At 37.6% G+C, this 15850-nt stretch overlaps 1 protein-coding gene across 5 annotated transcripts in view; it reads left to right on the forward strand.

Annotated features, from left to right (window-relative positions):
* The first annotated feature begins 968 nt into the window (after positions 1–968).
* Positions 969–15850, forward strand: part of FAM13B (family with sequence similarity 13 member B) — a 41639-nt gene continuing 26757 nt past the window's right edge. For 4 of the 5 annotated variants that reach the window (XM_017732950.1, XM_017732953.1, XM_017732952.1 and 1 more), the window contains exons 1-7: positions 969–992; positions 8098–8264; positions 9228–9418; positions 9863–10075; positions 12198–12375; positions 12998–13142; positions 15211–15368. In XM_017732950.1, coding sequence (XP_017588439.1) covers positions 9262–9418; positions 9863–10075; positions 12198–12375; positions 12998–13142; positions 15211–15368 — 851 coding nt within the window. In that variant the 5' untranslated portion in view covers positions 969–992; positions 8098–8264; positions 9228–9261. Of the gene's footprint in view, positions 993–2087; positions 2111–8097; positions 8265–9227; positions 9419–9862; positions 10076–12197; positions 12376–12997; positions 13143–15210; positions 15369–15850 lie in introns of those variants that run through there. The other variant, XM_017732951.1, reaches the window with a different exon arrangement.

Raw genomic sequence — 15850 nt, forward strand, 5'->3', positions numbered from 1 at the left:
GGACTATTAAATCTTCTGTGAAGGGCTACGGAAAAGGGAGATTGTTACTTGTCATGCAGTTTGTAAAGTGATGGCTCTTTCAGTTTTTCAGCAGAGGGGCTTTATGTCTCTTGTCAAAATTGGATTCAGGCAGAGAATACAAGAATTTTACATTGCTCCCTGGAAAGTTATTGAGCAATTCAGTCTTGCTTACTGTTATCTTCTGTAAGGTAAGAGATCTTACGTGCAAAAATTTTGTTTGAGAATGACTAGCTCTCTCAAAGCTTTGGTAAATTCAGATTTATCTTCACAGTTTGTACTGGCTTGATAGCCAGCTGTTGAGATTTGTGAAAATTCAGTCAGTTCAGGTGAATTCTGTGGATTATTGCAGCCAAAACCATAATATATTTGTTACTGCATCTTCTACCAGGATTTTTTTTCCTGTAGAGCTGATTTGTTTTGAAGTCTAAAAAACATAGTTTAGAAGGTCAAAACCTGTTATGTTTGCAACATATGGGTGGAGTCGTTCACTACAAGAAATGGGTAATATTTTGCAGGACTGTATTCTGATCAGTGAAAATAGTTCTATTGTGATAGTAACAAACCATTCTAGTCTTGTGGTCTTTCCCTTGTAAATGTGTGAAATCCTGTATATTTGTTTTAAAAAAGAAAAGAAAGATATGCCAAACGAGCTTAAACTACAGATAGGGCTTTATGTTTGTGTTCAGACAGCTTGTAACAAAGACTGCGGTTACAGAGGCTTTTTCCTATTGAGAGGTTTAAATGGTTTTTATTTTCTTCACTGTTTGGACATTTCTAAGGACGTTTGGGTGGGGCATCTGCTTAATCTGAGCCCTGTATCTGGTGGGAACCCTGCGCTGATTGTCCAGGTTCCAGTCTTGCTGGCAGCTCTCCTCGTGTGTCTCTTCTGTTCAGTGTTCCCTGCAGTGTGTTCCGGATTAAAATTTGTGCTCAGCTGTGTAGGATAATAATACATGGGCAAAACTGAAAAGGTGAGAGCTGGAATCTTACGAATGTGGCTCTTTCTTCCTTTATACTCTTTAAAAGTGTGTATGTTTGAAAGGTTTTCTCCCCTTTTTGCTGAACTTCACATTTAATGAAATCTTTTACTGTCTTGGCACTCTAGTAATGTAATCAGGTTAGTTAATTTTAGTCTGCAATGTAACTTTTAACCTTAAGGTTTCTGGTGGTGTCTTCAAATTTAGTCATAATCAAGTTTTGACAGGAGACATCAGTACCGGATCTCTTATTTTTGTCTTTTTTTTTTCTTTCCCCATCTCTTGAAATTCAGAGAATTGTTGCTACAGGATTGAACTCTTCACTGAAATGTCTTAGTGTAGTGGGGAGGCTGAGCCTGTCCTTTATTTTGGTGGCATGTGCTTAAGGTTCTGACAGAGGCAGTGTTTCAATAGTGAAGGGGCTGTGTAACCATTTTGTAATCTGCTGAGTTCCAGTGTGTATTTCTGCTTATCTGTTTGGGAGGGGAGAAACAAACTGATGATAAATATATGTAATAGGATAACTTATGTATAATGAATTAAGTGCATTATATATTTATAGTTTTCTTTTTTGTTGTCTCTGAGGTAGCTTGAATTCAGTTCCAAAGTCTGTTTTAACAGCAGTGACAATTGTTAAACTGCTTTAGTTTTATACCATGAAGCTCTCAAGTTGCATAGTTTTACTGATAATTTCTTCCTGTCTGTTACTTTACTGTACTTTTATAATGCCATTGCACTGAAGTTCTGCATTATCTGGTGCAGGGGCAATGAGATGTGTGTGGTTGGTGGAGTAGAGCTTTGCATTGGGGGGTGGCGAGTAGGATGAATATAATTAGCTGTTACACAAGATACAAAAGCCTTTTTATTTATTAACTACTGTTGTTAAGAGTGTGATGGGATCTGTGTGAGCAGGAAGTTTCTTTATAATTCTGCACATGTGCATTGGCAGCAGCAGATGAGAGCAAATCTGGCAGTGTGTGGTGGTGGGTGTGAGGCACTGAGCAAACATCTACTTTTTCTGGTATCGCTGATGGTTTTATTTTCTTGCTACAATGTAGTTGGAGGATTATAAGTTGCTGTAATGCTGTGAAAAAGCCTTTGGATTTTATCTAGTAAGTGAATATAAAACATTATTTTTGCATATCAAAACCAGCTAACATTTTGGTGATCTCTCAGCTTGTTCTTTAAAAGTGTAGAATTTTTTTGGAATGTTGCTTAAATCAGTCCCTGTATTTGAGGTTTTTCTAATAGATAGGATCTGGCTCTTGTGAAGGTCTGTGTAGGATGGGCTTTTTCAGAGACAGTATGATCAGGTTATGTCAACTGAAATTGTAGACTAAACTATAATGACTGGAAAATAAATACTAATCAGTATTATAGTTTCTTGGCTTGTGAATTAAAAAAAGGTGAAATCCAAATTTCTATTAGTTTTTGTTATATCTCTTCCAGAGGAACTTTCATGAGGTGTTTTGTTGCTTTCTTGCATGGTAAGGACATAAAGGCTTAATTTAAATTGCTCTAATTTGTAAATTAGAAGGCTTGCTGCCACATTCCCAGGAAACAAAAATTGCGTTAGAATTACATTCCACTAAATCTTATGTTGTATTTTTTGTGCTTCTACTTGCTTTGTCAGTGTAACCAGTATTTTGTCAGTTGAGTGGTTTTTGAGACTATCTCAGAAGTGCTGGTGGCAAACAATGGAGAATTTCTGCTAGTAGAATTGAGGTTTAACGTGTGTGTGAGCGTGCATGTGAAGGCATACGCAGGCAAACAGTTCATTGATGGAAGAGCTGGTGGTCATGCTTCTGCTAACTCCTTTTGTGATTGTGTGCAAAACTGCAATGAGCTGGTTTCCTTCTGATTCCTACTTGACCAGAAAGCAAACAGGGCAGTGAAGAGTTAGGAGCCATAATGAGAAATGAAGGGAGCAGGAAATTCATATCTACTTGAGAAGATACTTATTCTAACATGGATTCCTTCAACGCTGCAAGTTAAATTTTGTAGTTATACTTAATTTCAAACAGTATGCTTAAGAGGACCAGCTTATTAAATTTAAAATGATAACTGAGCCCAGTTGTCTGATTTGCCAGTTTAGACTTGTGACTAAAATACCTCATGATAGCTGATTTCACTGACAGTCAAAAAGAGGAAATCTTGCTTTAAGAATCTATTTTAAGCTAATCTTGCTGGTTTTAAGAATTTTATTTTAAATAATTATTGTTTTGACTACACAAATATATTAATGAGTACTTAAATGTGATTATTCTTTTAAATGGAGGATGTTCTGTGTCTGTTCAAGCAGTGGCACATCTCTGCATGCCTTTAACTTGCTCCTGAGACAAGTTTGTTCTTTCCTGTGTCCTAGATTTTTGGTAGAGTTCTGTTTGTGAGGTTTATTTCAGTTTGTCTTTTGTATTAATTTATTCAAGCCATATCCCCTCCCCAGCCTGGCCATCTTTTCAATTTTGACTGGACTAATTCAAACAAGCAAGATACTCTGTTTTTACTTGTTAGCTGAACAAAAGCTGAAAATCAGATGAGCAAAAGCTCTTTTGCCCAAAAGCAGTTCATCTATTGAGAATGCTAGCAGTAATTTGAGTATACAAATGGCGTAAAAATCAATCGGTGTCAATTGTTACAGTTCTGACATAACATTACAAAAAAAATTAGTTTCCTTTTAACTCAACAAAACTTAAGCTCAAGAGTGCTGGTTGTCATTTTTTTGAAACATAACTAGTGTGTACTCCAGCAGTTGGCAAATGGCTCTGTGTGTTCTGTAGTGAGCTGGGACACAAAAGTTTCCCAGGGAAGCCTTCTTGCTCCTGCTCACGCTTGGCAGCTGGCTCTGGATGATGTCATGAGGAGATGACATGAGGAGAGCTCCTTGTGACTCCAAGTTGGAATCTGTGTCTTAATTTTTGGCCATCATTTAGAAATTCTTAAAATATAACTTTGATAATTTCAAGCTTAGCCAAAAAATCAATTCTTTATTTGGGTTTAACAGTATGTTTGCTGTAGGCATCCAGGGGGACATTACAAGTTCTGTCTAGCTGTAAGTCATATAAATAACATAATACATTATTTTTCCTTATCAAATATAGAGTATGAAATAAAAAAACTTTGAGACACTAATGTTTTTTGTGGAATTTTATTTGTAAATAATTATTGCAGACAAGGAGCATTGATCCTCTTTGTACTAGAGGATGTGTATGTGATCTTTTAGGACCCAGTTTGCAGGCATGTGGTGGTCCACAGGGTCACAGCACTGCGGGCTGAAAAAGCCAAAAAACTTGAGGTGTGTTTCCTGAGAAGCAGGGACAGGCCATTTTGTTGCTTTTTTCCTATCTGAAAATCTTACAGTTAGTTTTTGCTTTTATGTGTTAAGAAAAAAGTCACTGGAGATGTTTGCTAATGCCACAAAATAATATATTAAAAATAGGGCAGAACAGCAGTCAGTGTTAGCTTTGGGTTTGGCTTCAGAGACAATACGAATTTCTTGCTACATAAAACAAGCAAATAAAAGAATTGCTTAAATAGTTGAGACTTGTGGCAGAAATTCTAAACGCAGAATTAATGTTTTCATTCCTATGGCATGGTTTCAGTTGCAGCCTTTGTTTATTTTTACTTGTTGCTTCATTCCTTTGTTTCAAGGAAAGGTAGTGGAACCCTGAGGACTTTAAAATGATACCCGTATATTATTTGTACTTCAGTCATTAATGTAAAAGCTGAACTAAATGTAAGTCTAAATTTTCATGTGTATTCCTCAAATATTAACAGTTAGCCATATATTCTGTGGGGTTTTTAGTGGTATTTCATGTGTGGTTGTAAATACTTCTTGAGCTGCCAAGATAAGTAAATGCTATTATGATGGGAAAATGAAGCTCATGGTGCTGTTTTCCCAGTAGACTCTCTGAAGAATTTTCCTTAAATTTTAAAATTTTAAAATAATGCATGACAGCACTGAAATCCACAATACAGAACAAAACTCTGTGTTTTACCCTCATTTAAGATGCTTGGGCTCAACATGTTGTAAAGGACAGTAAGTTTTTTTCAGTCTCTTGTAAAATTGTGGTATAATATGTGGTTATAATAAGGTGTATTTTTAGTTTCCTGCATTTATGTTTTGCAGAGCGTGATTATAGCTTAAGGATGTTTTAAAATGTTTGTTGTAACAAGGAGGGGAAGTAGACTGAAAAAAATGTAACCAGAATGTTTGTAATTAAAATCAAGCTAGGTAGTTTTCTTTTGTGTGGGTTTTTTTTTAGTTGCTATTTTTTTTTCTTTTTCTTGATGGAACCTGCAAAGCATTTTGGTTGTGAAATTGTGAGAGACAAGCACGTGCTCGAAAGGATCAGGATAATATGGGCAAAAGTAGAAAGAGTTGACTGAATGGGTTAGCTCCTGTTTCCTGAGTTGTTTGATCAGGGCAAAAAAAAGTATTCAAAAACTCCACAACATTGCTTAGTATTTGTAAAAGACTCTGGAAATAATCCTGAAGGTTACATGTCTTGTCCTAGTTTTCATATGTGTCTGCAGCGAAGTGCTGCACTTCCTGAGTCAAGGGAGGGCAAGTGGGGAAGCTTTTGATCCGTATAAAAAGCGGAGATAAAATGTTTAATTATTAACAGTTTTTACAGTGTTGGAAATAGCAGGAAATAAAACTTACTGGAAGTTGAATAACTTCCAGAGTTTGTAGCTCTTTCTAGATTTGGTAAATGTCAGATTAATTGTATTACAGCCTGTGAAGGTACCAAAGCCTGAACTAAAAGGGAAAAGACAGAAAATGCTCTGAAAATAAATTGTTGCCTCTAATGATATATTGAAATGTGTGCAAAAGTACGTGTATCTGAGAGGGTGAAAATGAGGCTTTCACTAGTTTTTCTAGGTGATAATAAGCCATATAAAGCTTTCTTTAAAGTATAAACCTGGTTGTAAATCCGGTTTTGCTCTACAATGAGACAACCAGGCTGTTTCAACCTCATTGTTACGTTGCCAAGCCAGTTAAAATAGAAGTCTGTATTTTTCTCTTTTTTTCATGCCTCCTGAATGAAATTAATATTCAGGCAGCCTGTTCATCTGCTGCACCTGGCAAAAGTGGCTGAGCTTTCATGTCAGTGAACTGAGCACAAAGTTGCCTCTGCTGAGAAAGCTGAGCCTCAAGATTGTTCATTTGGTGCTGTATTATAAAGAAGTGGTTACTTCTAATTTGGTCTTTTTATTAGGTGATGTTTGTTTTGAAGGTTTGTTTGTTGGTTTTAGCAAGTCAGCCTGAAGCATTGTGGCAGATCCATCAAAGGTTTTCTCCCAGCTGTCCTTAACCCCACAGCTGGCCAGTGTGAGGTTTTCTGGTTCATTGTGGACAGGCTGACTTTGGTAGAACTTGAGAAAATAGACTGTGTGCAACTTCATATTTTAAAATTTGCATGTTATATTGGGATTGATTGAAATCTACTTACATGCAAAGATTATGTTAACTTTCACTTAATATACTGAAACAAACAGAAAAAGGATTGTACAAGGCCTTCATAAATTATAGGAAGGTCATGAATTGCAGCTGCTTCACTGTTGGAATATGGCAGGATCTTTTAGTAACCGAGAATTTGCAATAACAATTTTGAATAGGATGGTAAAAAACCAAAAAAATAAAACCCGTTGACTGGAGTATAACCCTTCATTTTCCATTCTCAGCTCACCTGGAGTCCTGATCTCAGACCAGTATTCATTCACTTGGGTGAGATGTAACAGATTTACAACCTGTGTGTAATATAAGGCAATAGACAGAGACAATTTAAACAATTTTAAGCCTGAAATATTTTTTGCTCTAGGCCTCAATGCAAGAAAATGCTGAGGAGGTGGAAGCAGTCCTATATAGAGCTTATGACCAATTCCCTTAGCACATGGATGCAGTTTGGGGGGGATTGGGAGCAGGAAAACTGCTTTATTCAAACTACTGGAAGTACTCTGGGTTCCTGTTGTGATAGGCTAATGGTCTGGCATTTTGGTACTGAAACCAGAGGGGTTGGTTGTCAGGAATTTGCAAACGAAGATGAAGTTTATTTGTCCTGATGTGGAACAGAAGCGAGAGCTGATGTGGGAGAACAAAGGGAGGGAAGGTACTTGTCTCCAGTCTGTCATATCAATCTCCAGTTATGAAACAGAAGGTTTCAGTGAATACACTTGGAAGCTGGGGAAAGCCTCTTCATTGTCTAGTTTTGGTGATGTGTGTTGTGGTTATGCGAGTGTGTATGTCGCAAGCTTGTTTTGCCCAGTCACAGTTGCTTGAGTTTATTTAGAGCAGGTAATGGGTGAGATCAAGGGGTTGAGGTGACCCTTTGACTGATTCTGGGCATTACATTGGGTCCACTGTGCCATGAAGCTGCAATTTAAATTTTTAATACCACAGAAAACCATAAAGACAATTTAATGTGGTTTTGTAGCTATTTTGAGAGCTGAGAACACGGAAAATGTCCCTATATTCTGGATTCTAAATAAAAGGTGGCAAAAATGTGGGTGGTTCTATGGAATCTGACTTGGGGGATTTTGCTTCCTGTATCCAGATCTGATGATCACTTGGACTTTGAACTGGCAGTTAGGACACATTGTCAACTTCCTAGAAAAGATGATCAGTACCACCAAAAACTGGTCGACTCTAGATGTTCCTTAGTTAGGATTTTGGTTTTGGTCTTGCTGTTTAAAGATGTTGCATGAAACCCGTGCCTGAGATCCTTCTAAAAATTTCATAGCCATTAAATATTTTAGCATGGTAGGTACTTTAAAACAGTCTGTGTAACCTACTTAGCCCTCCTTGATTCTTTGGAAGAGGATTGTAAGAGTCTGAAAATTATTTCTTAATTGTTAAGACTTAGATGTCCCATGCTAACTTTCGCTTCAGGTTTGGTTAACTTGTGAGTGAAAAAAGGGATTTGCTGTTCTAGGGGGCTCTCTCATAAGCTGTGCTAATGTGGTCTTTATGCTTTTCTTGTTCAGAACCAGAAACTGATGATTTGACAAGAATTCCTCTAATGTGATGTTTAGATTCGTGACCGAGTTTAAAACTGTTGAAAACTTTATGATCTAATAATATTTTCCTTATTTTCAGATTAACTGCTGAAGTACTGATCGAGTTCTGCTATTCTTCAATGAGGAACTACAGGCTGATCTTTTGCCATAATCTTAAACAACCATAAATGACAAAAGAATGCTTGGTCAGTGAGGGCAGCTGGCGCAGACAGCGTTTTTCAAACTCGGCTGTATAAGTACTCTGAGGTGGGTGTCTTAACTTGTTTTACTGGGGGGAAAAAAAAAAGAAAAACACGTATGGATTTCAGAATGTCTAATCTGTTAGAATTTACCTATTAGTAAACAGAGAATTTTAGTTTGCTTGCAGTGCTTTGACTAACAGCAGGTACTTCGTGTTCTGTGTGTGCCAGCCCCTGTGAAAGTGACTGCTTGCATTTAAGCAAGTATGTTTTCTTTTCTTTTTGTTATTTATTTTGAAAGGACAGTTTTTTCTTTGCTAGAAGAAATATTTTGGTTTTGACAGGGTAACAGCTTGACTGACTTACACTGCCCTTTGTTATCTATCTAGATCCTTTATCAAGCAAAGACTTGCAAGTGAAGCTTGAGCTTCTGCATGACAGAATGGTATCACTGAGCATCTAGAAACTAGCTTTGGGGGTTTTCTGTTCAGTAAAAATTTTAATTTGATGCAGGTGTTGAAAGCTTTATTATGTAGACCAGAAAATGCCAAATAGATTTTAAAATTATTGCAGTGCAGTTGTGTATCACAAAATACTTAATCATTTCATATAATTGAGACTTGGGGTTTTGGTTTGGTATGATCCATTGGTTTCGTTTCCTGTTGAGGAGCTTTTGTATTGAGTTCTGAAAGCCTGACTACTAAATGCTGCCAGAAAAAGTACGGAAGAATCTACCAAAGTACCTTAGAACTTAATTAGAAATTCGGTAACTAGAATTTTCTGTATTTTCTTTGCTGCTCTATACGTTCTTCTCAGTCCTCTGTTGAGGACAGAACACCTCAGTGATAGTAATTTTATTGAGTTAGCTGTGTTTGGAGCCATTACAGAACTGTCCATTAAATCAGTGAATGGATGGAGACAGACTAGAGAGTATTTGCATTAGGTAAATAAAACACTTTGTGTTACAGATCAATGCTTTCAACAGCATATATTGAAGTGAGATTTTGGTTTTAATTTCTTCTATTGACAGAAAAGACAGCTTTGATTTTTGGCTGCAAAAAGATATGAGGAAGAGCTCCTCCCCTTCCTTGAGTAACTGCAACTCTGTTCTTGCTAACAAAATATTTGGAATTCCACTTGATGAGCTGCAGCAAGAAGGGCAACCAGACAATGAGGTTCCATTCATAGTCCGCCATGTTGTGGACTATATTGAGGAACATGGTATGTATTACCTTGCTGTATTTAAAATAATGTATTTCACGTTATTTTACAGAATAGATTGTGGGGTTTGAAGAGTACTTGTTTTCTGAAGTTAATTATTCAATTGGGTGTGATTTGGTTGTTTCAGGTACTTCCTTTCTTTACTCTTTCTGTTATGGTTATCACTGTTTTCTAGCAAACAGTGATGCAGTCAGCTCAGCAGGGCACCTGATAGGAAATGCAGTGGTTTAGGAACTGCTAACATTTCCCTTGTTATTTTATTGTTTCCTTGGCACAAGACTGTGTGTGTTCGGAAGAGAACTGCTGGAAGTCTTTCAAAACTGTTGTTCAGAAAATGTTTCAATCAGTGTGGAAATTGTGCGTATCTGATTATCAGTATTTTTCTGATGTATTAGTCCATACTGGAGCTAAAGGTTTATTTCTGCAATTTGTTTTCTAACTCAGGGGGTCTGGAACAAGAAGGACTTTTCCAAGTCAATGGGAATGCTGAGACAGTGGAGTGGCTCCGGCAACGATATGATAACGGAGAAGATGTGGACCTGGTTAAAGAAGCAGATGTACCCTCAGCTATTAGCCTTCTTAGATTTTTTCTTCAAGAACTTCCAGAGCCAGTTATTCCAGGCAGTTTGCACATACATTTGATGCAACTTTCTCAAGGTAATAACTATTTTTGATTCAATGTTTTTGTTTTATGATTTTAAGAGTAAAACCCAGTATTGAATTGAGATTTGTAGTGGCACTAAGGTGTCTTTGGTGCTCTGTGTAGTAATAATGATAATACTGCTGTGTGCTTTGGTTGCAATGTTATCTGTCAGGACTGGAAATGGGATTGAGGTGTACTCAGTGTGACAGCAGACTTCCCTTCTATGACTGTAAAATCTAGTGTGAAATTTGGCTTTTTCCTCCCGTCTTTGAGTAGATCACTGTGGATGGGTTTACATATGGATTCTTTCTGTCCTGCAAGTCCCCGTTTAGTTCCCTTTTGTTAAAAATGTGGAGAACCTTTGCTTAAACTTGCAGCTTACTGTCTTTACTGTCTTTTTGTAAGTGTAAAAGTTATTTCAGAAGCATTGAAAGTTATCTGTAACAAGGAAATCAAACCACATAAACCCTTAAACAGTGTTTTCAGCTGCTAAAATTAGACTTCTGATTTCCTCTAATTGGGTTTTGCCTGTCTGACAGACATATCTCAGTTAGTTTCCAGAATTACATCATCAGCTGCATTTGAAGCAGTGGAATTGCTTAAAGAAATGCAGAAGGTGGTAGTAATTGTTGACCCATATGTTAGTTCTGGTCTTTTCTCTCTTCAGCAGTTCTTCCATATCATTAGGTCAGGCTTAGTCCTCAGGATAGCTTCCTTATACAGCAAGGTGTGGCCTCTGTGCATGTTAGAAGCTCTTTGCAGGCAGGTGGTTCCTCAAAGACAGGTGATTTGAGTCACTGAGTTGTGAATGTGGTGGTCCCAGTGCACTAGGCCATGTGTCCCACAAGTGTGTATCCATGCTTCAGTGCCTCAGGACTTCAGTTAGAGGGTAAGAACGTTCTCCCTTTTGGTCTCTGGTTGTTTAGAACTTAAATTTCAGATTTGTTAGATTTCGGGTTGGTTAGACAAAACATGGAGATGTGTATGTTCAAAGTGGTCTTGATTATCACCTCTCTGTGCTCCCTTTCTTTTTAAAAGTCTACATTGTTAAAGTACTTTTAAAAGTCTTTTTTTTCTGTTCTGTTTCCAAAATGCATTTCTACAGTAAGAACTGTCAATGGAATGTTCATTTTGTTGTGTTATGTGTTGAAACAACTATTTTATGTGCTTGGTTGCCTGTATTCAGCTGCTGTAGATGTTGACTGTGTCTGAGCAAATGAAATCCTGTACAGTTCCTGCTTAGTGTTCCTGTACATGCTCTTAGGGAATTTACTCACTCTTTGCTTTGATATTAAGGACTGGGATGTCTCTGCTCTCTCATCTAGAGAGGCAATGATGGCTCATCATCTTCAAACGTACTTTTCCCTCTCTAACTGATCTTAGAAGAGTTTTCAAGTGTCTGAGAAAGAAGGGGAGGCCTCTTTCTATCAATTTTTCTCCCATTTTGCTTTCCTGACATTTCTTTTCCAATATATTGAATTTCTCAGTTAGGTATAAACAGCTGTAAACTTTTTGAACCTTGCTGCCTGTAAGGCAGATGAGGTAACAAATGAGCTTTATGGGGACATACTTCGATGAAGAGTATAGGTAAGTGGGGTGAGAATGAGGAGGTTTTATGGTGACCCTTTTTGAGATCTGAAATTGAATCAGTAAGCTTTGAACTAAGCATGTGTAAAGATGATTGCATTGAGATAGCTTGGATTTGTCAGTTAAGTATTATAAAAGCAAGTAGAGTGGTGAGAATGGGATGCTTGTAGAGGAAAAGGTGTCAAAGTGGCTTGTCTGCCAGAAGAATTTAACTTGATGGCAGTTAAGTCACTATCTGGAGCTGTTGTTGTCTCTAGAGCTCTTCTTCAAAGCAGTTGTGATGTAACAGTGGTAAAACAAAAACATGCAAAGTTTGCCCTCGGAAATCAGAAATTTGAGTGAGCATTAATTGGGGAAAATGTGCAGAAGAGAATGTGGTGGATAATATTGAACAAATGCAAGTCAATTCTCATATTTTAGGCTGTGGTTTGACCAAATTACTTGTACTTTCAGAAGTAAGTAATGGTCATAGTAAAAAAGCTGATCAGTATCAAATATTAAAAAGCAGATATCTTCTTTGAGATTAAAATATTTTTATTACTTTTTCAGATTACAATAATGAAGATGAATTTGGAAGAAAGTTGAGGTTCCTCTTGCAGCAGCTTCCACCTGTTAATTACAGTTTGTTAAAGTTTCTGTGTAAATTTTTAGCTAACGTAGCATCGCATCATGAAGAAATTTGGTCAGCAAGTTCTTTAGCTGCAGTCTTTGGCCCGGATGTTTTTCAGTAAGTTAATTATAAAAGTTCATTCAGTGTTTCTGTGGGAATTTGAGTGTCTCTCTGTACTTTAAAGTCATTCCTGGCCTGTGAGCAACAGTAACAAAGTGCACAATATGTTTCAGGCAGAATCCTTCTGTTTCCACCCACTTTCTCACCCCAGTTTGGTTTTACAATTTTTGCTAAGAATTAAACAGCAGCTCGTCTATGAGTTGTGGCGTGAGAAACCACTGGTTTGATTGTTGCATTACTGTATTTATTCTGAGGTTGAAATATTTTAGTGATAATATGTAAGACTGCTATTTGTAGCAAGAAAACAATTCTGGGAGGAGCTGTTAAACTACCAGTTTATACTATTGTTTCCTCACCACAGGAAAATACTTGAATTTTAAATATTCCTCATGAAAAATTAATTGACTAAATAGTTGCTAATTCATTATTGTAAAACATAAAATAGTATAAAGCTTTATAAGGCAGTAGTGTGAAGGCATGCTTTAAATTCAGTGTGTTCAGAATGGATAGGGGATAATGTTGTGAAGTGTAGCACTTAGTCATAGAAGACATTCAGAGGTGTTCTTTGAGGAACTGTGGGATTTAGATTTTTAAACTAAAACAGTGTTGAAATCTTCAGCATTTACACAGATGTGGAGGATCTGAAAGAACAAGAAATAGTTAGCAGAATAATGGCAGGACTTCTGGAGAACTACTATGAGTTTTTTGAAAATGAAGAGGAAGATTTTTCATCTACTAATGATTTAAGCTCAATAACCGAGCAGGTAAGAATATTTTGAATGGCAATATGTTACCACTTAACTGCCTGTTACACATTTATGTTTATGAAAGATATATTGAAATACAGTTTCTTTAGTATGACTTTGAGAAGTTTCTTGTAAACTGACAAAACCCGGCATTTTCTTAATTTTCTTAATGCTTTTGTAATAAGCATAGCTGTGCTAGATTAAAAAACACATACGGACTAAACCAACAGTGTTATCCTGCCCAACAGAGAGACACTGTTGTAAACAGCTTTAAAATTGCCAATTTAGGAAAGAAGAACTGTTTTTTGATCGAATGAAGAATGACTTTCTTGTTGGTCAAGAGTATTTCTAGGTGTGTCTTACAGGAACATGCAGGGTCTTGCACTCCACTTGATGTTATCAGTGGTGCTTTCCTGTGCCAAAGTTTTTGAATGGTGTTTCTCATTCTAAGACTTGAAAATGATGTATTTTCTGTAAACAAGAAACAGGATAAATAATAAGCAGTTGCTAAGGTAGGTAACAAGAAGTACTGAATTTTAAAGCCTATCTCACAAACCCCTCCTCTAGCAAGACAGGTAAGGCAAGTACTGGGGCAGTTGGTTGCTTCCTCTTCCCTGCAGTAGATGTTGGTCTGGTCTGCCAGGCATGGGCAGCAGGTTCTAGAGTGAACAGCGTCTGCTGTGTGAGCTCCTTGAGCAAGCACTGCAGCTCTGCAAAGCTCCATGCAGGGGTATGTCTGGCACTGTGTGCTGCCACAGCCCTGCTGCGTGCAGGGAGCTGCTCAGCAAAGCTGGGCTGTGACTCCTGCAGCCAGAGGCTGGGGGCTGCTGCTGAGTTGGGATAACTGCTCTGTAAACCAGAGCTGCTCTGTGCTCTCTCTCATGCTTTGAAATTACTGATTTGGCTGTGCCTCATTATATGTTTCAGCAAAAGGGTTTCCTAAACTCAAAGTCTGTTTGGTGTCTAGTTTTGTTTGTTTTTTCCCTTCGTTGGAGGGCTGGTGGGGTGTCCCTTTAATTTCGTGGTGTCTCCACCAGATGTCAACAGTGCGCTTCTGTCGGGGCCGGTGCAGTGGGGACAGAAGGGCCGCTGTCCCCGCTGGGCACAGCCCCGTTGGCAGCTGCCCCAGTGTGTGGGTGGGCTTGCCTTTGCTTCACTGGCACATCCTCTTGCAATTGCAGAGGAAAAGCAGGGATAAATACATTTCTTGCCTGGAATGTAGTGCCATATAACATACACCCCTTTTAAAAACTAACGAATATCTCCTTTCTGCCTTCTGTGTAATCTTAAACTTCTGAAGTTTCAATTCTTCTTAATTTTGTGTTTTTGTTTTACACTGGTGATAGATTCTATAAAACATATTTTCTTGAGGCTGCTGCTTTAATTTTTGGGTTTGCAAGATTGGGAGATCAGTAATCAATCACAGAGGCAACTTGGAAGTCAAACAGAATCACTTTGTTCTCTTTATCTTTTCATGTTTTAGATGTAGTTGCTTTTTAAAAAATGAAGTTGACTGTCTTGAGTTGCCAGTTGGCTATATTGTTTTGCTTTTGAATTGGCTGCATTTTGCTGCTTCAGTAAAAACATCTGTGTGTGGAAACAAAGAAACAAAAATAGACAAGAGCACAGAAACTTTTTAAGTGTTCGTTCAGATCTTTGAAGTTTGGCTTCATAGACTTCTGTATTGCCTTCCCTAGGAGGGTTTGAAAATGCTTCTGATACATGAATAAGGCTACCTGTGGAATAGAGTAGAATTATCTGTTTTAGACATAGAAGAAGAAAGGTTCTGTAGTTCATGATTTCAGTGTGGTTGGGATTTTGTTGTTTCTTCATTCTGCTTGTGTTTATTTATGGCATCAGAGGTGCTTCTTGCTTTTCAGTTTTTGTCCAGTGTTCAAAAGCAACTTTTTAATGGTGTAGAATTTATGGTTTTACATAAAAGCAAGTCTAGTGTGCCTGTTTTTTCCTAAAATTGAGAAGTGTTCCCCTACTACACGTTACTTTCGTACCTTTCATGCTCTTTTAATTCCCTGGACCTTTTGAAAGGAACTTTTTAATCCATTGACTTTGGTTAAATCTTTTTTAGCTCAATGATCTCTTGGAAGAAGAGGAAGATGTAAAGCTTGAGCAGTCGGAAGAACTTCCAGAAGACAGCACAGAGAAACCTGTTGAAAGGCCAGCTGTGGTGCATCTAGGTATGACAGGGACTCTCTCGGATTCCCGGAATGTTACAGCATCAACAAGGTAACTTGATTCTGCCTTGGAGTTTGGATTTAAATTTGGATTGTAATTTATTCTGTCAGAGAGAGAAACTCTCAGACTTTTAAGTGTTGGTGTCTACAAACTGAAGTTTTAGAAGCAGGTGCAGTTCTTCCAATAGTAAAATACGGGTTAAAATAACTGTTTCCAAATTCAGCAGAGGAATGCCTGTAGAACTCAGATTGGATTATAGATGGTGATTTATGCAGGGAAAGGTAAAAAGGGCATATTTTAGTGAAACTGTAAAGTGGTATTTAAACGATAAATTTTATAGCAGAAATAAGAAGAATCTGCATACTGGTAGATTCCAGCGTGTTCTGTACCATCCTTCCAATGGGAAATCCTAGGACTGTTTCTTGTCACATGCTGGTAGAGAGCTGTGGGCAGGTTTGGAAGTTGCAAAATGTCATATAGGCAGGAATGTTGGAGGGGGAGTCAGCTTTTAAGAGCAATTCTCGTAAAAGAGA

The sequence above is a fragment of the Corvus brachyrhynchos genome, unplaced genomic scaffold, assembly GCF_000691975.1.
Source record: "Corvus brachyrhynchos isolate BGI_N302 unplaced genomic scaffold, ASM69197v1 scaffold54, whole genome shotgun sequence".
NCBI classification, from domain to species: Eukaryota; Metazoa; Chordata; class Aves; order Passeriformes; family Corvidae; genus Corvus; species Corvus brachyrhynchos.